Raw genomic sequence first — 25,359 nt, forward strand, 5'->3', positions numbered from 1 at the left:
TTACCTGTAAGGGGTTAAGAAAGTCAGATAACCTGGTTGGCACCTGGCCAACTGGACCAATAAGGGAAGAAGATACTTTCAAATCTGGAGTGGGGGGAAGAGTTTTTATCTGTGCTCTCTTTGTGTGTCCCCTCTCTGGACACAGAGAGAGACAGAGACCAAGCTGGTAAATCATCTCCTGGAAAGATACCGGAAAAGATACATTACAATTACAGAAATTGTAAGTAAAGGCAGGGAAATACCTTTGTTATTTTTTGTTTTAGATTGTGAATTTTCCATATGCTAAGAGGGAGTTTTATTCTTGTTTTTTGTAACTTTGAAGCTGAGCCCAGTCGGGAATCCTCTGTGTTTTACTTTTTTATTTACTCTGTAACGTTACCTTCCATCCTGATTTTCCAGGTGTGATTCTTTTACTTAAAAAAAAAAAAAAAGTTCTCCTTTTAAGAACCTGATTGATTTTCAGGGTCCTAAAAAGCCAGGGGTTTCCTCTGTGCTCACTTTGTAACCAATTGGCTAGTATATTTTTCTCAAGCCTCCCCAGGAAAGGGGTGAAGGGGTTTCCGGGGAATATTTTGGGGAAACAAGGGCTCAAAGTGGCCCTTTTTTCCTGGATTTTTGTCTAAATTACTTGGTGGTGGTAGCAATACCATCCAAGGACAAGGAAATGATTTGTGCCTTTGGGAAATTTTTCACCTATGCTGGTAGAAATACGCTTAGGGGGTGTTTCATGCGGGACCCCACATCTGTACCCCAGAGCTCAGGGTGGGGAGGGAACCCTGACAGCCGGTGACCCAGGTTTTGAGAGGGAACTGTGTAACTGGCTTCCTGGAGGGGAGCAGTCCCACAGCTTACTTCTCAGGGACAGAGGAAGGGGTGACGGAGGGTACCCCAATCCAGGTCCCAGTTTTTCAGGACGCTATTTCTGATACTTTTAATTGGAAAATATCTGTGTCTCTTTACATCTAGTTGCAGCTCCAATGCCTGTGATAACAGAAGAATTGAGACCAGGAAGTTGCCAGGTGGTAGTCTGTGAGAATACAAATGCCCCAACTGACAGAGAAGGGGGTGTCTTCCCCCATGCTAGTGAGTCGTGGGAAAGCTGCTGGGAAAAAGTTGTGTCTGATCAAAGGGTAAACACAGCCAGCCCAGGGAGCTCAGATCACCATCCTCTAGGGAAAGGTGGCAAAGAGCCAGCCAATGTGCAGGATCCCCCTGAAAAACTATCTTCCCAGACCCTGAGGCACCAAAATTCCAGAGACACAATTAAATTAATAGCCCACACAGACGGGAACACTGGAGGGAAAGACAAGCCATTGACTGATTACATGGGAGAGAGTCAAAGGACACCATGGGTAAGGAACAAACCAACCTCACACTGCAGTATCTGAACAGACGGCGTGGTAGCATAAAAATCCATGTAAACACCCATCTGTGATTAAAAATAAGGTATGAATGTAAAGTTTTGGGATAAGAATTTGATGACTGATGTTAAACCTTATGGTAAGTCTAGTTCATAGTTAATAGCTGCAAACAGATTTAAATCTGATCATAGCATAGAAACCTGGTTTGCAGTGTCTGAATGGGGAAACTGAGGCACACCACCTGTCAAGGTTCCTTCCCCACTCTGAACGCTAGGGTACAGATGTGGGGACCTGCATGAAAAACCTCCTAAGCTTATCTTTACCAGCTTAGGTCAAAACTTCCCCAAGGTACAAAATATTCCACCCTTTGTGCTTGGATTGGCTGCTACCACAACCAAACAAATACTGGTTACTGGAGAAGAGCTGTTTGGAAATGTCTTTCCCCCCAAAATACTTCCCAAAACCTTGCACCCCACTTCCTGGACAAGGTTTGGTAAAAAGCCTCACCAATTTGCCTAGGTGACTACAGACCCAGACCCTTGGATCTTAAGAACAATGAGCAATCCTCCCAACACTTGCACCCCCTCTTTCCTGGGAACTGTTGGATAAAAAGCCTCACCAAGTTGTATAGGTGACCAGAGACCCAAACCCTTGGATCTGAGAACAATGAAAAAATATTCAGTTTTCTTACAAGGAGACTTTTAATAAAAATAGAAGTAAATAGACGTAAAGAAATCACCTCTGTAAAATCAGGATGGTAGATACCTTACAGGGTAATTAGATTCAAAACATAGAGAATCCCTCTAGGCAAAACCTTAAGTTACAAAAAAGATACACAGACAGGAATAGTTATTCTATTCAGCACAATTCTTTTCTCAGCCATTTAAAGAAATCATAATCTAATACGTACCTAGCTAGATTACTTACTAAAAGTTCTAAGACTCCATTCCTGGTCTATCCCTGGCAAAGACCCAGCATATAGACAGACTGAGACCCTTTGTTCCTCTCCCTCCTCCCAGCTTTTGAAAGTATCTTGTCTCCTCATTGGTCATTTTGGTCAGGTGCCAGCGAGGTTACCTTTAGCTTCTTAACCCTTTACAGGAGAGACGAGTTTTCCCCTTCACTTTATATTTATGACACCGCCTCATGGCCTTGAAGGCTGGGTGCCAAGAGAGCGATAACACACCCTGCCTTTGAGCTAGTCGGTGGCTAACCCTCTTGGAGCAAACTAAGGGGGGAGGTGAGACATTCTCTATCACCGGGGAGCATCCTGTAACCGCCATAGTCCTCATTTTCATATAAACATGATTTTACATAGAAAACATGCCTTGTAAGGTATCAGGGAAAGGTTATGATCTGTTGAAATCATGCCTCTATCCATACATGTGTATCATTAATGAATATGGAGTTATGATTATGGTGTTGTATGGTGGTCACTAAAACATGCTGTAAATTGGGGAATAAGTCAGATATTAGCTCTCCAGAGGCAACAGCAAGGACAGTGACCAATCCCCAGGCAGGGTGTCAAACAACCCATTAAGAGCCCTTGTCCAGCAAGGGAGCTCCAATGCAATGACTCACGTGCACGAAGCCCCACAGCGGGAATTGCTCAACCTTGCTTGGAGAGACTCAGCAATGCCCCCCAGACATGCCTGGACTTGTGCCCCCCAAGCACATGGATTGAGGCTATAAAACAGACAGAGCGGACACATACTGGGCCCTTCTCCTGCCCCCACTGAGAAGAAGACAAGACTCCAACAGGGGAGATTGGCCCAGGTTTACACAGGAAACTTGTATATTAAGGACTGCAATATTCAGTGGGGTGAGAAAAATCCTTAATCTAGATGTTGCCCAGTCTAATAGGATTGAGAGTTTAGACAGTGTGCTTACATTTCCTTTTCTTTTGGTAACCACTCTGACTTTTTGCCTATCACTGAATATCACTTAAATTCTATCTTTGTACTTAATACATTTGTTGTTTATTCTACCTGAAGCAGTGTGTTTGGTTTCAAGTGTGTAAGAGACTCCCCTTGGGATAACAAGCCTGGGGCATTTCCATTTCTTTCTTAAACTGACAAACTCACATAAGCTTGGAGTGCCCTGCGGGCACACCTGCACACTGCAAAAGTAAGGTTGTGTCTGGGAAAGGAGATATTGGCTAGTGTCATTCGGTTGCATAATCCAAAGAGCAGTTTACATGTCAAAGACTGAGCGTGAACAGCCCAGGAGTGGGGTTCTCACAGCTGAGCAGGGTAAGGCTGGCTACCAAAGCTAAGGACTGGGGTGACCAACCAGATCACCAGTCCAGATAACACCAGAGGGGAACATCACAGGGTTGCAAAGCAGCATGTAGGTGGACAGGTGGGCAGTGCTGTTGAAATTATTTTTTTCTTTGTGTTTGTTGGTCCAAGGCCAACTTTGGGACCTTTCGTGGTACAGAGTGTGTTTGGGGAGTTTCAGGGTCTCTTTCCCATGGCAAGCCACAGAACTACAATCTGGGTGTCACAAGTTTTACTCAGTTTTGTTTCCATTTGTTGTTGTTCTGTAACTTCAGGCATTTCACTGGTAGAAATAACATTTGATATTTTTGTAACAATGTACCCCATATTGTTCATTGTGATATGATGATATGATTATAGCATAATTATGATACAGTTTATGCAAGATGGGTCATGTAAGATGTTATTGGAAAAGTTATGACTTTCTGAATATGGTTATCCTATTTGTATGTATTGATGATTTTGGTCAAAAGTTCTGAATTTTGATGACTTCCCTGTATTTCAAATGTAGTTACAAGTGAGTAACGCCCACTAGGGAACTTGATGTCAGTCTAGATAGATGGTTGGGAAGGGCCTATTCAGGGCAATGAGACTTTGGGGGAAACAATAGGCCTTTAGAGAAACTTATCTCCCACCTGGTGAGCCTCCCTGAGAATGCTTCAGACAGACTATACGTAGTGGATGCTATGACTCTAAAAGGCCATGTGACCAGGCCACATAACTCTGGACTCCATTTTGGGGAGTCTGTAATCTTCCCACAAACGAGTCTGGAAACCAAGTTTTGAAACAAACGGTTCCCTCCGTATTCTAGATCTATGGAAAGTAGGGAGTGACATCGTCGGTAGTTCTTCACTCCTCACTCAAGAAGACTCCGAGAATGTTCATAACTGTAACATATTTAACATATTATTTTTTACAAATAAGAACCCCCTTGCTGTGCTTTTCTCCCTTTACAGGCACCTTGAGCATTTCTGAGTCATATCGATGCATCAACTGCTTCATGGCACCTTTCAACTTCACCCACTCTGACGCTTCAACTTTCATCCTAATGGGCATCCCTGGCCTGGAGGCTGCCCACATCTGGATTTCCATCCCTTTCTTTACATTCTACATTATCAGCCTGTTGGGAAATGTCACGCTTCTGTCTGTTGTAGGTAAGGAACAGACTCTGCAGAAGCCGATGTACCTGCTGCTCTGCATGCTGGCACTTACAGACATTGCCACACCTACCTTTGTTGTGCCAAAGGCACTGGGCATATTTTGGTTCAATTTGAAAGGCATTACTGTGGCTGGCTGCCTCACCCAGATGTTCTTCCTCCACACGATTTCTGTGATGCACTCATCCACCCTCGTGACAATGGCCTTCGATCGCTACGTTGCCATATGTAACCCTCTGAGATATGCCACCATCCTCACCAATGCACAAATAGCTAAGCTAGGGCTTGTAGGTTTCATAAGAGCTGTTCTCTTCATTCTGCCCCTGCCCCTGCTCCTGAGTCAGCAGACATTCTGTGCCAACCGCATTATCCCCCACACGCAATGTGAGCACATAGCTCTGGAGAAGATGGTGTGTGGGGACATCAGAGTCAACAGGATATATGGTTATGTGCTAATGTTTGTAATCAATGGGTTTGACCTGACGTTCATTGCCCTGTCGTATGGTCTGATCATCAGGGCCGTCCTCAGAATCTCCTCTCATAAAGCCCACCAGAAAGCCCTTAACACTTGCACAGCCCACATCTGTGTGATGCTGACATATTATACCCCTACCTTCTTCTCCATTCTTACACACTACTTTGGTCAAGGCATCGCACCCTATGTTCATATCATCTTAGCTGACCTCTATCTCCTCATCCCTCCCATGCTCAACCCTATCATTTATGGGGTCAAAACGAAAGAGCTTCGTGACAAAGTAGTCAAATACACCTGCAGAAGTTCTGCAGACACAAAGTTCACGCAAAGTTCTGCAGACACAAGAGACGATATCTCCTCAGGCCTGCAGTGTCCATCAGGGAACTGTCAAATTGTCAGAGAGTATGTGAACCAGCACTAAGTGGGATGCAGTTTGGGAGGAAGACCAGAAGTTCTGTGAGCGCCATGGTTCCCCAGTTACCCCTGGCATGGAGGAAGAGTATGCTCACAAACAATCTGTAAAAAAAGTCAGCCTTCCTTGACTGTGCAGTTCTTACGAGTTGTACTCCTAGCAGAAGGAAAATCCTTTCACCAGAAAAGGGTTAAGAAGCTAAGGTAACCTCGCTGGCACCTGACCCAAAATGACCAATGAGGGACAAGGTACTTTCAAATCTGGAGGGGGGGAAAGCCTTTGTCTGTCTGTGTAATACCGTTGCTGGGAACAGATCAAGGATGCAAGCCCTTCAACTCCTGTACAGTTAGTAAGAAATCTAGCTAGAAAATGCTTTAGGTTTTCTTTGTTTTGGCTTGGAAATTCACTGTCCTGGAGGACATGTGTATTCCTGTTTTTTGTATCTTTTTGTAACTTAAGGTTTTGCCTAGAGGGATTCTCTATGTTTTGAATCGGACTGCCTGAATCGGTCCATGGGCCTGCATTCACCACAACCCTCCACAGCATCCAGAATGCGTTCACCCGGGGAGGGATATCCTGGCCCACAACACAATTTTTTTCAGGAAGAGGGGCAGACCAGCTGAATAGTCATGACTAAGGTTTTTTGTCACAGATAGTTTTAGTAAAAGTCACCAACAGGTCACGAGGGTCTGCGGGGGAGACTGAAATGGGGAAGATTAAAGCCTCATCAGGAGTATGAGAGCCTGAGCCGCACTTCAGGACGGGTGAGGGTCCAGCACTTACTGCCACTGCAGATAACAGCTCTGTGGCCCCCACTGCAGCCCCAGCACCTCAGAGGTCCCGAGCCCCTGCTGCAGCCCATGTGAGAGAGCTCCACGGCTCCCACTGCCAGTGGCAGCTCAGAGATCTGGGTCCCCACACGGCCAAGAGCCACTTGGAGGGCCACATACCCCCACCGCCAGAGGTGGCTGAAAGCTGCTGGTTCCTTGGCCACACATGGCAACTGAGAGCTCAGGAGCCTCCACCCGCTGCCCCAGGGCTGAAGTGGTAAATGTCACAGAGGTCTCCGAAAGTCACAGAATCTGTGACTTCTATGACTTAATCTTATCCTTAGCCATGTCTATGAACAACTCTCCGTAGTGAATGGAGAAGTGGTGGAACCCGAGTGACTGAGACAGTGACAATACTTTGTGCAGGAGGCAAAACAATCACTGACTTGCCCCAGACAGTAGAATTGTTCATCCCTGGACTCAGAGTGTCGTCCGGAATTGTTAAGACCTGCAATGTTGTTGCCTCTGTAACACTGTTCAGTGCTTCTCTCCTTGGAGCTCCAAAATTATCAGTGTTGGCAGGTAAGGCAACCTACTAATTCAGTAGACCTTGATGTTATTCAGAAAGAAAGACCGCAGGCATGGTTCGATGACAAAGGCATCCGGAGAGGTTTATTTCCCCCTAGGCAGAATCCCATCACCCTGAGTATGAGCAAAACGAGTGAATTACCTTATGAAAGTCCTTTTCTGGGTGGTAATACCCCAATAAATCCTTAGAGATCAAGGACTACTGAGGGTAAAGACATTAAGAATGTTGATCTACCATCTCCAAACCGATGGGTTGGTAGAGTGATTTCAAGGAACTGTTCTGGAGACATTATTGAATTCTGTAGCCTCAGATTCCGAACATTACGATCAACTCCTCCTCAACCTCCTTTAACCAATCAGGGAGGTGCCTCAAGGCTTCAAGTTTTCGCCCTTTGAACTGCTGTCTTGGAAGTCCTCAGGTAATGAACATAGACCAATAAATTCTTCAATTAAGAAATTGCCTCGAGACTTTGTGAGTGTTTGCTCGAAAAATTTTGCTAAATGCACAGCAGGTACAAGAGAAGGCCGATAATAAAGGGGTCTAGCTGTGAGTGTTCCGACTGGGTGATTGTGTGTTATGGTTACAACCAAGCTTGCTCTTCAGATGATTGGTTCATTGGCAGGGACTCTTTGATGTAGTGAGGCATGTGGGCCCCATCAACTACAAGGAGCACCACCCAGAGAAGAAAAAGAAGACTAAGATAAGAACATAAAAACAGCCATGCTGGTCAGACCAATGGTCCATCTAGTCCAGTATCCTGTCTTCTGACAGTGACCAATACCAATCTTCACACTGAAAGAACAGAACAGGCTGTTCTTGAGGGATCCATCTCCTGTTCTCCAGTCCAAGCATAGGCAATCAGATGCCAGGGATTCCCAGATCATGGGGTTGAATCCCTGAATATCTTAGCCTGCAGCCTATTAATTTCCTTCAGTCATCCCTGGTTCTTGTGTAATGTGAAGGAGTAAACAAGACTTCCACAATTAAATTACCCCTAATGAAAAAAAACACAGTAAAAGAACTAAACAAGAGCTTAAGAACCATGTCAAACAAACAGTGAAATATGAAAAGGCATCTTTTAAAAAGTGGAAGTCAAATCCTAGTGAGGTATATAGAAAGGACCATAAACACTGCCAAATTAAGTGTAAAAATGTAATAAGAAAAGCCAAAAAGGAGTTGAAGAACAGCTAGCCAAAAACTTAAAAGTTAAGAACAAAATGTTTTTAAGTACATCAGAAGCAGGAAGCCTCTTAAACAACCAGTGGGACCCCATGACAATTGAGATACAAAAGGAGCATTTAAAGATGATAAAGTCATTATGGAGAAACTAAATGAATTCTTTCCTTCAGTCTTCATGGCTGAGGACGTTAGAGAGATTCCCAAAACTGAGCCATCTTCATAACATCAGCTAACAGGATGTTAGGAATCATTAAAAAAGGGAGAAAGAATAAGACGGAGAATATTTTATTGCCTTATATAAATCCATGGTGTGCCCACATCTTCAATACTGCATACAGATGTGGTCTCCTCAACTCAGAAAGGATATACTGGCATTAGAAAAGGTTCAGAGAAGGGTAACTAAAATGATTAGGGGTTTGGAACAGCTCCCATAAGAGAAGAGATTAAAGAGGCTAGGACTTTTCAGGTTGGAAAAGAGGAGAAGTTTAGACTTGAAATTGGACGAAGGTTTCTAACCATCAAAGAAGTGAAGTTCTGGAATAGCCTTCCAAGGGAAGCAGTGGGGGCAAAAGACCTACCTGGCTTCAAGATTAAGCTCGATAAGTTTATGGAGGAGATGGTATGTTGCAATAACATGATTTTGGCAATTAATTGACCTTTGGTAAATAGGCCCAATGGCCTGTGATGGGATGTTAGATGGGGTGGGATCTGAGTTACTACAGAGAATTCTTTCCTGGGTATCTGGTTGGTGAATCTTGCCCACATGCTCTGGGTTCAGCTGATCACCATATTTGGGGTCGGGAAGGAATTTTCCTCCAGGGCAGATTGGAAGAGGCACTGGGGGTTTTTCGCCTTCCTCTGTAGCATGGGGCACGGGTCACTTGCTGGAGGATTCTCTGCACTTGAAGTCTTTAATCCATGATTTGAGGACTTCAATAGCTCAGACATAGATGAGAGGTTTATTGCAGGAGTGGGTGGGTGAGATTCTGTGGCCTGCATTGTGGAGGAGCTCAAACTAGATGATAATAATGGTCCCTTCTGACCTTAATATCTATGAATCTATGAGACTAAGGGGGGATATGATAGAGGTATATAAAATCATGAGTGGTGTGGAGACAATGAATAAGCTAAAGTTATTTACTTGTTCCATTAATATAAAAACTAGGGTCCACCAAATGAAATTAATGGGCAACAGGTTTAAAACCAAGAAAAGGAAGTTCTTCTTCACTCAGCACGCAGTCAACCTGTGGAACTCCTTGTCGGAGGAGGTTGTGAAGGCTAGGACTATAACAGGGTTTAAAAGAGAACTGGATAAATTCATGGAGGTTAAGTCCATTCATGGCTATTAGCCAGGATGGGTAAGGAATGGTTTCCCTAGTCTTTGTTTGTCAGACTGGAGATGGATGGCAGAACAGAGATCATTTGATCATTACCTGTTAGGTTCACACACTCCGTTGCACCTGGCATTGGCCACTGTCAGTAGACAGGATACTGGGCTGGATGGACCTTTGGTCTGACCCAGTACGGCCATTCTTATGTTCTTATGTTCTCCCCAAAGTTAGACATTTTGGCTTTTTTCAATTCTTGAAAGATTTCACCAATTACACATCTGTTTATACGTCACTATAAATCCAACCTATCATTTTTTAACGGTTCCCTAATGTAAGTGGGGAACTATTGTTGGGATCTTTCCTGGCTTTTGCGTCACCCAAGGGAACTGGTAGTGAAAGAGTCCAAGTCCCTACACCCACTCCCTTTTCCCAGAGGCCTGCCTGACCTCAAGGACTCCCCTTCCACTCTCCTGTTTGGAAGAGTCCTCGTAATGGCGATATGGCTGAGTCAAAGATTCCTGGAAGGCTGAACCCTCAGTCTCATCGTGGTCACTTAGGACAGGAGCTAGGGTGTCCCCACTCTGGAGTACTCTCTTCACACCGGACACTTCTTTGACCCACTGCATTAACTTCAAACCAACTAGAATGTGTTAAACAGCGACTGAAAGAAAATTGGAGAGGAGTACTTGTGGCACCTTAGAGACTAAGCAGTTTATTTGAGCATAAGCTTTTGTGAGCTACAGCTCACTTCATCGGATGCATTTAGTGGAAAATACAGTGAGGAAATTTATATACACACAGAACATGAAGGAAAAAAAAAAACCTGTAAGCAGAGTGATCATTTAAGATGAGCTATTACCAGCAGGAGAGAAGGGTGGGGGTTGCGGGGGGAGGGGGGTGAAAACTTTCCAGCAGTTAACAAGAACATCTGAGGAACAGTGGGCGGGGGTGGGGGAAATAAACATGGGGAAATAGTTTTACTTTGTGTAATGACCCATCCATTCCGAGTCTCTATTCAAGCCTAAGTTAACTGTATCCAGTTTGCAAATTAATTCCAATTCAGCAGTCTCTCGTTGGAGTCTGTTTTTGAAGGGTTTTTTTGTTGTTGTTGTAATATAGCAACTTTCATGTCTGTAATCGCATGACCAGAGAGATTGAAGTGTTCTCTGATTGGTTTATGATTGTTATAATTCTTGACATCCGATTTGTGTCCATTTATTCTTTTAGAGACTGTCCAGTTTGGCCAACGTACATGGCAGAGGGGCATTGCTGGCACATGATGGCATAGATCACATTGGTGGCTGTGCAGGTGAACGAGCCTCTGATAGTGTGGACATCTACACATCTACCAATGTGATATGCCTGCACAGTCTCTATGTAAAAGAATAAATGGACACAAATCCCCCTCCCCCTCCGCCCTGCTGTCCTGCTGGAAAAAGCTCATCTTAACTGATCACTCTCCTTACAGGTTTGTTTGTTTTTTTCCTTCATGTTCTGTGTGTATATAAATTTCCTCACTGTATTTTCCACTAAATGCATCCGATGAAGTGAGCTGTAGCTCATGAAAGCTTATGCTCAAATAAATTGGTTAGTCTCTAAGGTGCCACAAATCCTCCTCTTCTTTTTGCGAGTACAGACTAACAGGGCTGCTACTCTGAAACCAGAAAGAAAATTAAGGATAAATGGGAAAGTTCAAGGAAACAAGGAACCCCGTCCTGACAAACAGCCATGTCTGGGACCTAAGAACTGTTCTCTTTGTGTTCCTCACACATCCCAGGCCCCCTCCCAGCCTCTAGTTGTGCTGTGGTGATACTGCCAAGTCAGACACTGGCTTTTGCAGTGGCCACACACCCTCAGGCTCTAAGTGGCAGGACCCTTCTCCCCAGCAATTGGCCCTACATCAGATCGACGTCCTCTCTCCTGAGTCCAGTCTTCAAGGCCCTCCGGTCTGGTGACATCTCCCTGTGCTAGGCCCTCTGTCCATGGCCCCAACTTGCTCTCCTGAGCTGCTCATTGTGATCGGCTACCTTGTTACTAGTTGCCGGCATCCACTGTCCTGGCTCTGTCCCTGCAGCTCCCTACTCTAGCCCAGCCGTGGCTCCCTGTTGCTGCAGCAGGTTTGTGCGGATCCAGCTCCCGGTTCTGGTCTGCTCCAGCTGCAGCTCCCCAGCTCTGCTTCAGCACTGCTGCCTTCAACTCTTCTGGCTTGTTGTGTGTTTGGTTGTCGTGCTAATAGCACCTTGTTGTTGCTATTGCAACTGAGTTAGCTTATTAGGGGATAGCCCAGCCAGTTTGGGCTGGTTTGGTTAGTTCAGTGTGTGGAAAATAAATGGCTGCTTTCATGGCTCACCGCTCTCTGCGTCTCAAGTGATTCCTTCCTAAAGTGCTGCCCCCAAGGATACAACAAAGTGGCGACGAGAATGGGATCCCTGTGCTGCCCCAGCCACAGAAGGAAGTGGAAGTCAAGGCAAGCAAACAAACAAACAAACAAAACCTACCAAAATCTTTCAGCTGTTGGAAGGGGTGAGAACTGGCTTGTTGGCACTGACTGTGAAACATGAAACTAAAACCATGGCTACACTTCAAGGGCCACTGGAACCTTTGGAGGAGAATGTAGTGCAGTGGCATGTGTAAACTGAGCGTTTTGAGCTTTTTGTTCTTGCAATGACATTACAGCAGAGAAGAAGGTGCCAATATTCTTAAGTGTTGTGGGAGCTAAAACCTACTCCCTGCTACGCAGCTTATTACACCCTGTTAAGCCTGAGACCAAATCTTACAGTGACATTGCAGAAATCCTGGGGTCCCATTTTTCCTCCAAACCACTGGTAATTCCTGAAGGATAGAGGTTCCACAAAAGAGGCCAAAAAGAAGAGGAAACAGTTGTACAATTTGTAGCAACTTTAAAAAGGCTAGCAAAACACCGTGAATTGAAGGAGATGTTAAATGATGCCCTGCGTGACAGGTTACTGTGTGGTTTGCAGAGTGAAACTATACGGAAGAGCCTATTGACAGAGGCTCAGCTTCCCTTACCGAAGGCTGTGGACATTGCCGTCTCCATGGAACTGGCTACAAAGGAGGCGCAATCCATCGGTGCATCCTCTAGGGTGCATAAAATGTCACAAGAACCTTCCCACAAAACTGTGCAGAGTCAGGAATGTTGCCACTGTGGTGAGCCAGGTCACAAGGCATCACAATGATGGTGTAAGGACCTGGTGTGTCGACACTATGGCAAAAAGGGACACATTGAGTGTGCCTGTAAACAAAAGAAAAAGAGGCCTGTGCTCTGGCCGACCTAAAAGGGGAACCCGTATACCCTAGAGCAGATCCAGGATGACCAAGGTGACACCTCATCGCAAGAAGAAGAGCCACTCCACGTTTTGTCTTTGGCAGTGGGCTCACATGAATACTGGGTAACCCCGTTGTTGGATGGCAAACCTATACGCAAGGAACTGGACACCGGGGCAGCCCTCTCACTGGTCTCTGAGGCTGTGTATAAAGAAAAGCTACAGCATTTTAAGGCAACAAAAGCTGTTCTGAAGACGTATACAGGAGAAGCTGTGCCCATGTTGGGCAGTATTGATGTTAAGGTGGAACTCAAAGGACAGGCTGCTAAATTGCCACTGTTTGTGGTGAGAGGTAGTTACCCAGCCTGAATGGGTAGGTCCTGGCTTGGGAAGATTCAGCTGAACAGGGCAGAAGTGCACCAAAGGACTAAAGAAGAAACCGGTCTGACCGCTATACTAAGGAAACATGCTGCTGTTTTTGGAGAGGATTAGGGAAGTATGAAGGGAATCACTGTCACACTGAACATGAAACCTGACAGTCAACCAAAATATCTGAGAGCCTGAACTGTGCCATATGCCATCAGGCCGAAAGTTGAAGCGGATTTGGAGTGCCTGGTCACCAATGGAGTCCTAATACCAGTTACCCATACTCCATGGGCCACTCCTATCATTCCAATCATGAAGAAAGATGGCTCCCTCCTGATTTGTGGTGATTATAAGGTCATTGTCAACACAGTGTTGTGTGCAGAGCAATACCCGTTTCCCCGCATCGATGACCTCTTCGTGGGCCTGGCTGGGTGACAAAACTTCAGTAAGATTGATCTGAGTCAAGTGTGTTTACAGATGCATATCGATGAAAGGTCCCAAGAGCTGTTGACTATTGTGACTCATAAGGGGCTTTATCGATACTGTCGCCTACCCTTAATGTCTGTTCCCACCCTGTTCCACAGGGCTATGGACCAGATCTTGTGTGGCTTGCCAGGAGTTCAGTGCTATCTGGATGACATCCTGGTCACTGGAAGGAATGAAAAGGATCACTTAAAGAATTTAGAGGCTACCCTACAAAGACTGGAAGAGTATGGCCTACAAGTCCACAAAGACAAGTGTGAATTCTTCCAGCCCTCTGCTGAATATTTGGGATACATCATTGATGCTGAGGGTCTTCATAAGGCCCCTGCAAAAGTTAAGGCTATTGTGGAGGTTCCCCCACCTCAAAATGTTAGCCAGCTGTGCTGGTTTCTAGGACTATTGAACTATTTTGGAAAGTTCTTCTCACAGTTAGCCACACTGCTAAAACCACTTCGTAAATTCCTTGGGCAGAATGAGACCTGGAAGTGGACTGAAGCCTGAGATGTTGCATTTTACAAAGCTAAAAATGCATTGCTAAATTCTGAAGTTCTAACGTACTTTGATCTATCCTTATCCCTACAATTGGCCTGCGATGCCTCCCCTTATGGAGTGGGTGCAGTCGTGTCAAACATTATGCCTTCGGGAGAAGAGAGACCTGTTGCCTTTGCTTCACGCACTCTAAGCAAAGGAGAAACTAACTATGCCCAAATTGAATGTGAGGCATTGGGAATCATTTTTGGAATTCAGAAGTTTCATCAGTACCTGTTTTTGTGGAACTTTACTCTTCTTGCTGACCATCGCCCTCTGACGTCAATTTTTGGACCCTATCCAGGCATTCCCCCATTAGCTGCTAGTTGTATGCAACATTGGGATTGTTACTTTCAGCGCACACATATGAAATCAAATATCAGAAATCCACTCTGCTCGGCAATGTGGATGGTCTCTCAAGGTTACCTTTGCCAGTCAAACATCAAGATACTGCCCAAAAGGAAGTCTTCTACTTTGAACACGTAGAGAATACACCCATCACTGCTACTCAGATAAAGAAGGCAACTCGCATTGACCCAGTATTGTCCCAAGTTATGGACCTCGTGATGCATGGAAAATCTCAACGAAAGCTCTCCGGTCTCATCGGCCCTTGTTACCTACATGTCCTGGAGGACGGAGTTATCGATCCAATCTGGTTGTTTATTGTGGGGGAGACGTGTCATTATCCCACCACCACTGAGATCACAGATCTTAGAACAGCTACATTCTGGTCACTGTGGAATAGTGCGCATGAAGGAAATTGCACGAAGCTATTTCTGGTGGCCTGGATTGGACAGTGCTATTGAAGAGAAAGCAAGAGCTTGTATGTCATGTCAGGGTGTCAGGAATGCACCCCAGTGGGTACCCCTACACCCAGGGACTGGTCTGAAAACCCATGTCAATGTATTCATGTTGACTTTGCTGGCCCCCTTGAAGGAAGCATGTCCTTAGTGGAGGTAGATGCCCATTCTAAATGGCCAGAAGTCTCCAGAATGCAGTCCACTACTGCAGAGAGTACTATCCAAAAACTACGGGGACTCTTTAGTCGTTTTGTTCTGCCAGAACAACTTGCGAGTGACAACAGACCACAGTTCATCTCTCAGGAGTTTCAAAAGTTTATGAAGGCAAATGGGATACACCACATCACTACAGCACCATATCATCCATCGACCAATGGATTAGCTGAAAGATTTGTGCAGACAATGAAACAAGCTTTGAAATCAGCAAGGAGACAACACTCCAATGGCTGGATCTTTAGCTAGGGTGAACCCAGGGTTATGGGGCAAAATAATCCCTGGGGTTTAGCCGGGAATGGAGGCAGTCTACCTTTCTTCTCTAGTTTAGTGTTTGTTTTATTTAGGAAATGTTCTTATAAAGGGGGGAGGAATATGTTGTGTATTTGGTTGTCATGGTAATAGCAGCTTGTTGTTGCTATGGCAACTGAGTTAGATTATTAGGGGGTAGCCCAGCCAGTTTGGGCCGGTTTGGTTAGTTCAGGGTGTGGAAAATAAATGGCTGCTTTCATGGCTCACAGCTCTCTGTGTCTCAAGTGATTTCTTCCTCAACTGCTGCTCCCAAGGATACAACATGGCTGAGTGCTGCATCTGTGGCCTCAGCCCAGTTCTGCCTTCAGGGATCCTTCTCTGGACCTTTTTTTTTGTGGCTTCTGCTGCTCTGCCTCCAGCTCAGCTTGAGCTACTGCATCAGGTTTGCCGCATTTTACTGCTTTAATAGCCCCAAATAACTTAAAAACTAACCTAAAAGTAGCGCAATCTCTTTCTTGAAACAAAGAGGTTTTTTATAATAAATGCAATGGTCTATACATCAAGTAACAAATGAAACGTTTTGTTAGATACCTTACATGGATCTGATTTAGAAAAGAAAAGAAGCTAAAAGCCCCAGAAGGAGTTTTTCCACATAACCTACAAATCTATGAGATGACAATCAAATTGAAAATCAAACCCCCAGGATTTGTATTGAATCCTGATTGATGGGTGGCTGGTGTTTTAAAGAAAAAATAGCAAATTATGTTGTTAAAAATTGCCTTGCCCAAGGGAGCCCAAAACTTATGTTGCGTAAAAACCACAATAACATTATTATATTATATATTTCTAAATACATTCAATGATGCTAGCCAATGTGCATATTCTGAGTTGCATTATATTGTTACTGTTAGTCCCTAAAAGGCAACATTTCCTCCTCGGTGTCTTCACTGGAAGTAGGATGCTTCTGCTTCTGGTCATACATATCAGCAGTAAGCAGTGCAATCATTCTTTCATTGGTGCAGACTCTTCATAACAGATTTTGTATCATTGTATAGATGCAAAAATGAGACATCAGCCAATCTAGGTTGTGAAAGACTCAGGAAGGCAAGCGATTCAATCACCTGGACATATAGTGACAATCTCTGTTTCATCTGTTTCACAAACTGCCCTCAAATTCAGAGTAATGTGGTCCAGTTCTCAGAAACACATCGTTTCAAAACTCTCACCAAGAAGCTCTACTAGAATGCCCTCAATTCCTGCAGCACCTTTCCTGTATTAACATTTTCCAACCGTAACATTGAGTTTATCCTCCAGGCTTCAAGAAGGACTGGACGTAGAAAAATCAGGTATATTTCAGCACTGTCCTTACTTTTTTGTCTTTGGCTGTCAGAAAGCATGGCTTCAGTTTGTCAAACTGAACAAGATACCGGTTCAAACAGGGTATAATGGAAAGCCACCTTGCTTCAGAAAACTACCGTATCTTCTGTTGGTTTGCAAGTCATGGAAAGAACAAGTGACAGGGTTTCTGGGGCTGAGGGCTGATAGTTGATACTGACAGAGATCAGTTGATGGTGAGAAAGTGGAAACTTAGAAGCAGAGAGATCAGTACTTGGTGATACAGTGATAAGAGGTTAGGTGTGAGGAGCTTCTCAGACTTGAACTTCCACAGTGCTGAGCTCAGCCAAAGGAGAACAGAGCACCCTTGATTAACAAGATATACTTTCACCCTCTTGTCACGAAGGCTTAAAATCAGTGGCACCGGGTAATCATATTTTGCAAGTGTACTTACGCAATTTCTCACGAAGCTCGAAGGTTTTAGCCCCATAAATGATAGGATTGAACATGGAGAGAAGGAGGTAATATAGGCTGGTCAAGATGATGTGAACCTGGAGAGCAATTCCCTGACCAAACTGGTATGTCACAGTGGAGAAGAGGAAGGAAGGGTAAGACATCTTCATCACACCGATATGGTCTGTGCAAGTGCTGAAAGATTTCTGGTGGGCTTTCTTGGAGGATATTGTGATGAACAGACCATAGGAAAGGGCAATAAGTGTCAGGTCTAACATGATGATTTCAAATGCTATTACCAAACCGTACATCCTGTTGACTGTAATGTCGCCACACGACATCTTCACCATGGCCATGTGGTCACAGCACGTATGTGGGATAATGTGGTTGGCACAGAATGGCTGCCTGCTCAGGAGCAGGGGCATGGGAAGAAGGAAGAGAACAGCTCTTATCAAACCCACTAGCCCTAGCTTAGCTATTCATGCGTTGGTGATGGCAGTGGCATATCTCAGAGGGTTACATATGGCGACACAGCGATCAAAGGCCATTGTCATGAGGGTGGCTGAATGTGTCACAGAAGCCACGTGAATGAAGAACATCTGCGTGAAGCAGCCACCCACAGTAATACCTTTCAAATTGAACCAAAATATGCACATTGCATTTGGCATGACGGAAATAGATGTGCCGATTTCTGTGAGTGCCAGCATGGAGAGCGGCAGGTACATCGGCTTGTGCAGAGTCTGCTCCTTGGCTATAAGATAGAGAAGCGTGAAATTTCCCAGCAGGCCCATAAAGTAGAAAATAGAGAAAGGGATGGAAATCCAGACGTGAGCAGCTTCCAAGTCAGGGATGCCTATTAGAAAGAATGCTGAAGCGTCAAAGTGTGTGAGGTTGAAAACTGCCATGAGGTGGTTCATGTGTCACTCAGGGTCAGAAATGATCAAGGTGCCTGTGAAGGACAGCCAGTGGGTGGTGGGAGAGGGGTGGGAGGTTTACACAATTTATAACAAACTGTAGAGCAAATATTTAATACTTATTACCAATCTAGAAAGGGGGCGTTGAGCAGTGATGTGGCAACATATGCAGATGGCACAAGATTATTTAGGTCCTAGTCAAGTCCAGAGAAGTCCTCAGAGACAGCTAACCAAGCCAGGTGAATGGGCAGCATAATGGAAGTTGAAAAAGATTGGGATTGTTACCTTACAAAGAAGATCAATTAGAGGGGAGATGTGAAAATCTATAAAATACTGCCTGGTAGAGAGTAGATTGAGACTGTGTTCTCCATGTCTCCTAAAACAAGATCAAGAGGACATGCAATTAAAGTGAAACATGGCAAATTCAAAACCAATAAAAAAAGGGTGCTCTCTTGACTCAATGCCTACTTAAACTGAGGAACTCATTGCAACAAGAGGTAGTTGAGGCCATGGGCTAAGTGAGACTTTGTGCTCAACAGAATGGGCAGGAAGGCCACAAGGCTATTGGTGTTTAGGGCAACAGGTCTGCACCTCTGTTACCTCCTGTCATAAATATAAAGGGAAGAATAAGCACCTTTCTGCATACAGTGCTATAAAATCCCTCCTGGCCAGAGGCAAAGTCCTTTTACCTGTAAAGGGTTAAGAAGCTCAGGTAACCTGGCTGGCACCTGACCCAAAATGACCAATGAGGGGACAAGATACTTTCAAACTTGTAGGGGGGGAAAGGCTTTGGTCTGTCTGTGTGATACCTTTGCTGGGAACAGATCAAGGATGAAAGCCCTCCAACTCCTGTAAAGTTAGTAAGTAATCCAGCTAGAAAATGCATTAGAATCATAGAATATCAGGGTTGGAAGGGACCCCTGAAGGTCATCTAGTCCAACCCCCTGCTCGAAGCAGGACCAATTCCCAGTTAAATCATCCCAGCCAGGGCTTTGTCAAGCCTGACCTTAAAAACCTCTAAGGAAGGAGATTCTACCACCTCCCTAGGTAACGCATTCCAGTGTTTCACCACCCTCTTAGTGAAAAAGTTTTTCCTAATATCCAATCTAAACCTCCCCCACTGCAACTTGAGCCCATTACTCCTCGTTCTGTCATCTGCTACCATTGAGAACAGTCTAGAGCCATCCTCTTTGGAACCCCCTTTCAGGTAGTTGAAAGCAGCTATCAAATCCCCCCTCATTCTTCTCTTCTGCAGGCTAAACAATCCCAGCTCCCTCAGCCTCTCCTCATAAGTCATGTGTTCTAGACCCCTAATCATTTTTGTTGCCCTTCGCTGGACTCTCTCCAATTTATCCACATTCTTCTTGTAGTGTGGGACCCAAAAACTGGACACAGTACTCCAGATGAGGCCTCACCAATGTTGAATAGAGGGGAACGATCACGTCCCTCGATCTCCTCGCTATGCCCCTACTGATACATCCCAAAATGCCATTGGCCTTCTTGGCAACAAGGGCACACTGCTGACTCATATCCAGCTTCTCGTCCACTGTCACCCCTCGGTCCTTTTCCGCAGAACAGCTGTCTAGCCATTCGGTCCCTAGTCTGTAGCGGTGCATTGGATTCTTCAATCCTAAGTGCAGGACCCTGCACTTATCCTTATTGAACCTCATCAGATTTCTTTTGGCCCAATCCTCCAATTTGTCTAGGTCCTTCTGTATCCTATCCCTCCCCTCTAGCATATCTACCACTCCTCCCAGTTTAGTATCATCTGCAAATTTGCTGAGAGTGCAATCCACACTATCCTCCTGATCATTTATGAAGATATTGAACAAAACCGGCCCCAGGACCGACCCTTGGGGCACTCCACTTGATACCGGCTGCCAACTATACATGGAGCCATTGATCACTACCCATTGAGCCCGACAATCTAGCCAGCTTTCTACCCACCTTATAGTGCATTCATCCAGCCCATACTTCCTTAACTTGCTGACAAGAATACTGTGGGAGACCGTGTCAAAACCTTTGCTAAAGTCAAGAAACAATACATCCACTGCTTTCCCTTCATCCACAGAACCAGTAATCTCATCATAAAAGGCGATTAGATTAGTCAGGCATGACCTTCCCTTGGTGAATCCATGCTGGCTGTTCCTGATCACTTTCCTCTCATGCAAGTGCATCAGGATTGATTCTTTGAGGACCTGCTCCATGATTTTTCCAGGGACTGAGGTGAGGCTGACTGGCCTGTAGTTCCCAGGATCCTCCTTCTTCCCTTTTTTAAAGATTGGCACTACATTAGCCTTTTTCCAGTCATCCGGGACTTCCCCGGTTCGCCACGAGTTTTCAAAGATAATGGCCAATGGCTCTGCAATCACAGCCGCCAATTCCTTCAGAACTCTCGGATGCAACTCGTCCGGCCCCATGGACTTGTGCACGTCCAGCTTTTTTAAATAGTCCCTAACTACCTCTATCTCCACAGAGGGCTGGCCATCTCTTCCCCATTGTGTGATGCCCAGCGCAGCAGTCTGGGAGCTGACCTTGTTAGTGAAGACAGAGGCAAAAAAAGCATTGAGTACATTAGCTTTTTCCACATCCTCTGTCACTAGGTTGCCTCCCTCATTCAGTAAGGGGCCCACACTTTCCTTGGCTTTCTTCTTGTTGCCAACATACCTGAAGAAACCCTTCTTGTTACTCTTGACATCTCTCGCTAGCTGCAGCTCCAGGTGCGATTTGGCCCTCCTGATATCATTCCTACATGCCCGAGCAATATTTTTATACTCTTCCCTGGTCATATGTCCAACCTTACACTTCTTGTAAGCGTCTTTTTTACGTTTAAGATCTGCTAGGATTTCACCATTAAGCCAAGCTGGTCGCCTGCCATATTTACTATTTTTTCGACTCATCGGGATGGTTTGTCCCTGTAACCTCAACAGCGATTCCTTGAAATACAGCCAGCTCTCCTGGACTCCTTTCCCCTTCAAGTTAGTCCCCCAGGGGATCCTGGCCATCCGTTCCCTGAGGGAGTCAAAGTCTGCTTTCCTGAAGTCCAGGGTCCGTATCCTGCTGCTTACCTTTCTTCCCTGTGTCAGGATCCTGAACTCAACCAACTCATGGTCACTGCCTCCCAGATTCCCATCCACTTTTGCTTCCCCCACTAATTCTACCCGGTTTGTGAGCAGCAGGTCAAGAAAAGCGCCCCCCACTAGTTGGCTCCTGTAGCACTTGCGCCAGGAAATTGTCCCCTACGCTTTCCAAAAACTTCCTGGATTGTCTATGCACCGCTGTATTGCTCTCCCAGCAGATATCAGGAAAATTAAAGTCACCCATGAGAATCGGGGCATGCGATCTAGTAGCTTCCGTGAACTGCTGGAAGAAAGCCTCATCTACCTCATCCCCCTGGTCCGGTGGTCTATAGCAGACTCCCACCACTACATCACTCTTGTTGCACACACTTCTAAACTTAATCCAGAGACACTCAGGTTTTTCTCCAGTTTCGTACCGGAGCTCTGAGCAGTCATACTGCTCCCTTACATACAGTGCTTCTCCCCCACCTTTTCTGCCCTGCCTGTCCTTCCTGAACAGTTTATAACCGTCCATGACAGTACTCCAGTCATGTGAGTTATCCCACCAAGTCTCTGTTATTCCAATCACGTCATAGTTCCTTGACATCACCAGGACCTCCAGTTCTCCTTGCTTGTTTCCAAGGCTTAGGTTTTCTTTGTTTTGGCTTGTGAAATTCGCTGTGCTGGAGGAATTATATTCCTGTTTTTGTGTCTTTTTGTAACTTAAGGTTTTGCATAGAGGGATTCTCTATGTTTTGAATCTGACTGTCTGTGAGATTATTTTCCATTCTGATTTTACAGAGTTGTTCTCTTATCTGTTTTCGTTCTTCTAATAAAGTTCTGTTTTTTAAGAATCTGATGGGTTTTTTTGGGTCTTAAAAATCAAGGCTGGTTTGTGCTCATCTTGTTTATTCTCAAGCCTCCCCGGAAAGGGGGTGTAAGGGCTTGGGGGGATATTTTGGGGAAAGACGTCTCCAAGTGGGATCTTCCCTGATTCTTTGTTAAATTGCTTGGTATTGGCAGCGTACCGGGTTTTAATCTAAAATAAGCTTAGGGGGGCTTTCATGCTGGTCCCCACAACTGTACCTAAGAATTCAGAGTGGGGAGGGAAGCCTGACACCTTCCTTGTTTCTTTTGGTGAGACACTTTCTTGCAGGCACCCAGCTTTGTCTGAGGCATAAGGTACAAATGTTAACAGACAAATGTAAGAAGAAACATGTGTCAGCAACTCAGCTGCTAACCCTTCTCATGCCTGAATCTCAATGACGTTTGCAGATGACAAAAAATTGGGGGATTGTAAATAATAAAGAAGACAGGTCACTGATTCAGAGCAATCTGTAAGAAGGAATAATTAGCTAAACATAAATTTCCAGTGTGGCCTTGTGGCCGAAAGAGCCAATGTGGTCCTTGGATGGTAAAAACTGGAATCTCAAGGAGAGTTAGAGAAGTTATTTTACCTTTGTATTTGGCACTGGTGTGGCTGCTTCTTGAATCCTCTGTCTAGTTGTGCTGTCCCCAGTTAAAACTGGATGTTTATCTACGGAAGAGTTTTCAGAGAGGGGTCACAAGAATTAGTACAAATTAGAAAACATGCCTTGTTGTGATAGATTCAAAGATTTGAATCTGTTTAGTTTAATCAAGATGGTTAAGGGGTGACTTGATAATTGTTGGAAACGATATACACTGTGAACTAGTATTGAATAATAGGCTTTTCAGGCTAGCATACTGAAGTGTAACAGCAAAAAGAAAAGGAGGACTTGTGACACCTCAGAGACTAACAAATTCATTTGAGCATAAGCTTTTGCTATAAGCTTTTGCGATGAAGGGAGCTGTAGCTCACAAAAGCTTATGCTCAAATGAGTTTGTTAGTCTCTAAGATGCCACAGTCCTCCTTTTCTTTTTGCGGAGACAGACTAACATGGCTGTTACTCTGAGAGGTGTAACACAATCCAATATCTGGAAATTGGAGTTAAAGAATTTCTGACTGGAAATAAAGTGTACATTTTAAATGGTGTGAGTTAATTCAGCATTAGAACAATTTTCTATTCATGAGTATGTTGAATTTAACCATAATTCTCAGGTGACAGCTCTGCCTTGGAAAATGTGCACTCTGTGTGTATTTCATGAACCTGAGGGATCCCATAAGGCGCTGCATGCAAAAAAGTTTTAGGTGAGAAAATTAATAACTTTTACAAAATAATTTTGTACCTTGGGGAAGTTTTAATCTAAGCTGGTAAAAGTAAGCTTAGGAGGTTTTCATGCAGGTCCCCACATGTGTATCCTAGAGTTCAGAGTGTGGAAGGAACCTTCACACATCCCATAAAATCTTTGCACTAAGGATGAATGTACAACCCTCACCATTCATAACTAACAGAGCTGGCTAGCAAATCGTCCCAGAGCATCCTGGGTTTAACATCTGTCTCACACTGGCCCACTGTGTCAGTCAGCTACCAGTGGTTCCTGCATGTGGCAGCTGTATTGATCTAGGCCCTCACATGTCCCAGAGTTGCCCGCTCTCATTATATAATGTGCATAATTCTCAGCCTGTGAGTTTTTCCTGAGCAGCAGTCCTTGAAGCACCATGTACTGTGTATCAGTGTAATAAGAGAAGCAGCATAGGTTCCTCAGCATTTGCGACCTGTGTGTAGATTTCTGACCAGTATGTCACTCCTCCCTGCCAAGGGAGCCGGTTTGATGGGAGTCATCTCACCCCCTGCAGAAGAAGAGTTGTGGGGAGCGTGAGGCAGCTCGGAGGTTGTGGAATCCACAGGTGACTGAGGTGTATGGAGATGACACTGGCAACCAGCATGATGTTGGAAGCAAGGCAGCCTGGGATGGGGAAGGAGAGTTCAGACAGCGGGTCCAGGATATGGTGGGAGATTGAAGCAGCTGAGGTGCAAAGATCGGTGGTTCTTTCCACCAGTGAAATGTCTGAAGTTATGTATATAACTTTCAACAAAAATTGGAAACAAAACGGAGAAATCGGCTGGGGTCTGCTGTTTATACTTAGGAAGTTCGCTAAACTCTCAGGTAGCTCTGTTTCAGTGTGTGGCACCATCTGCTCTAGTGTTGGTGATCACAGGGTCTGGAGAGACTGAATCACCAGCAAAGCAGTGTGAAACAGGGCCAGCCGAGTTGAGTGGTTAGAGGTGTGCAGCATTTCTCATGGCTCCCAGACTGCACCCCAGGGGTGACAACCCATCCGTCTTATACCCTCTGGACCTCAAATTTGGCCGCAAGGCATCTATGACGCAAGTATGGGGCTAGGGACAGTAGCCCAAACAGGAGAGCCACATGTAGCAGTTCTTTGATTCCTGTACCACCATGTTCTCACCCATGTTCTCACCGAAGCACGGTCATTTTAGCACGGGAAGAGAGGAAGTAATCACGCAGTCAGTGGAGAAGTCCCGTTGGACTAGCTCTGACCCAGGATATCATAACCCATTTCTACACCAATCTGTGAAAGGTCAACAAAGAAGTGAAATGTGATGCCTCCCTGATGCAGAGAGTAGATTAACCATTCAAACAGTTGGTAGCTGTCAGACATAAAACAAGTTAGCACCTCCCAAGGGCCACTGGCAACTACCATTGATGTCAGAATCCTATGAGAAGAAAGCCTTTTACACGCATTTCAGCTTGCATTAATTCAGGATCATGTAATTTGCCTGCGACAGGGTGGCACTGATTTTTCAGAGGCGAAGGGAATGGCTATTACAGCTGCATGGGTGCTGTGCAGTGGTACAATGCTACCATCAAGTGAAATGTGTTTTTGGCCCCCAATCTTGTGGCAGCGTTCCCAGTGAGTGCAGGTGGAAGTGCACTACACACAGGAAAGAAATCTATCACCATGTGCTGCACTGAACTGTTCGCAAACTGCATTTTGCTCTGTAAATCTGAGCCCCTGTTATTGGCAGATCATTTCTTCACTCCCAGGGGGGCTCTTAGGCTGAAGTTCTCTACGGTCTATTTTCTGCTTTTCCCGCTGCTCACAGAGTCCAGGGAATTCTATGGGAGTCCTGGGCAACCTGACAGTTCGCGGGGAGTGTTCAGGGGGATCATAAAGGTCGCTGTGCAGCATGTGAAGTGTCAGCCATGTGACATTCACACACTGATTCTCAA

The 25,359-nt window shown here is 45.1% G+C and overlaps 1 protein-coding gene across 1 annotated transcript; it reads left to right on the forward strand.

Annotated features, from left to right (window-relative positions):
• Positions 1-998: 998 nt before the first annotated feature.
• LOC140917406 (olfactory receptor 52P1) lies at positions 999-5,693 on the forward strand. The gene is made up of 3 exons (XM_073360234.1): positions 999-1,112; position 1,636; positions 4,597-5,693. The coding sequence occupies exon 3, from the start codon at positions 4,641-4,643 to the stop codon at positions 5,691-5,693; it is 1,053 nt and encodes a 350-aa protein (XP_073216335.1). The 5' UTR covers positions 999-1,112; position 1,636; positions 4,597-4,640.
• The last annotated feature ends 19,666 nt before the right edge of the window (positions 5,694-25,359 follow it).

The sequence above is a fragment of the Lepidochelys kempii genome, chromosome 1, assembly GCF_965140285.1.
Source record: "Lepidochelys kempii isolate rLepKem1 chromosome 1, rLepKem1.hap1, whole genome shotgun sequence".
Taxonomy (NCBI): Eukaryota; Metazoa; Chordata; order Testudines; family Cheloniidae; genus Lepidochelys; species Lepidochelys kempii.

Excerpts from the sequence above, each read along its gene's own strand:
- LOC140917406 (XM_073360234.1), top strand. The coding sequence starts at position 4,641 with ATGGCACCTTTCAACTTCACCCACTCTGACGCTTCAACTTTCATCCTA.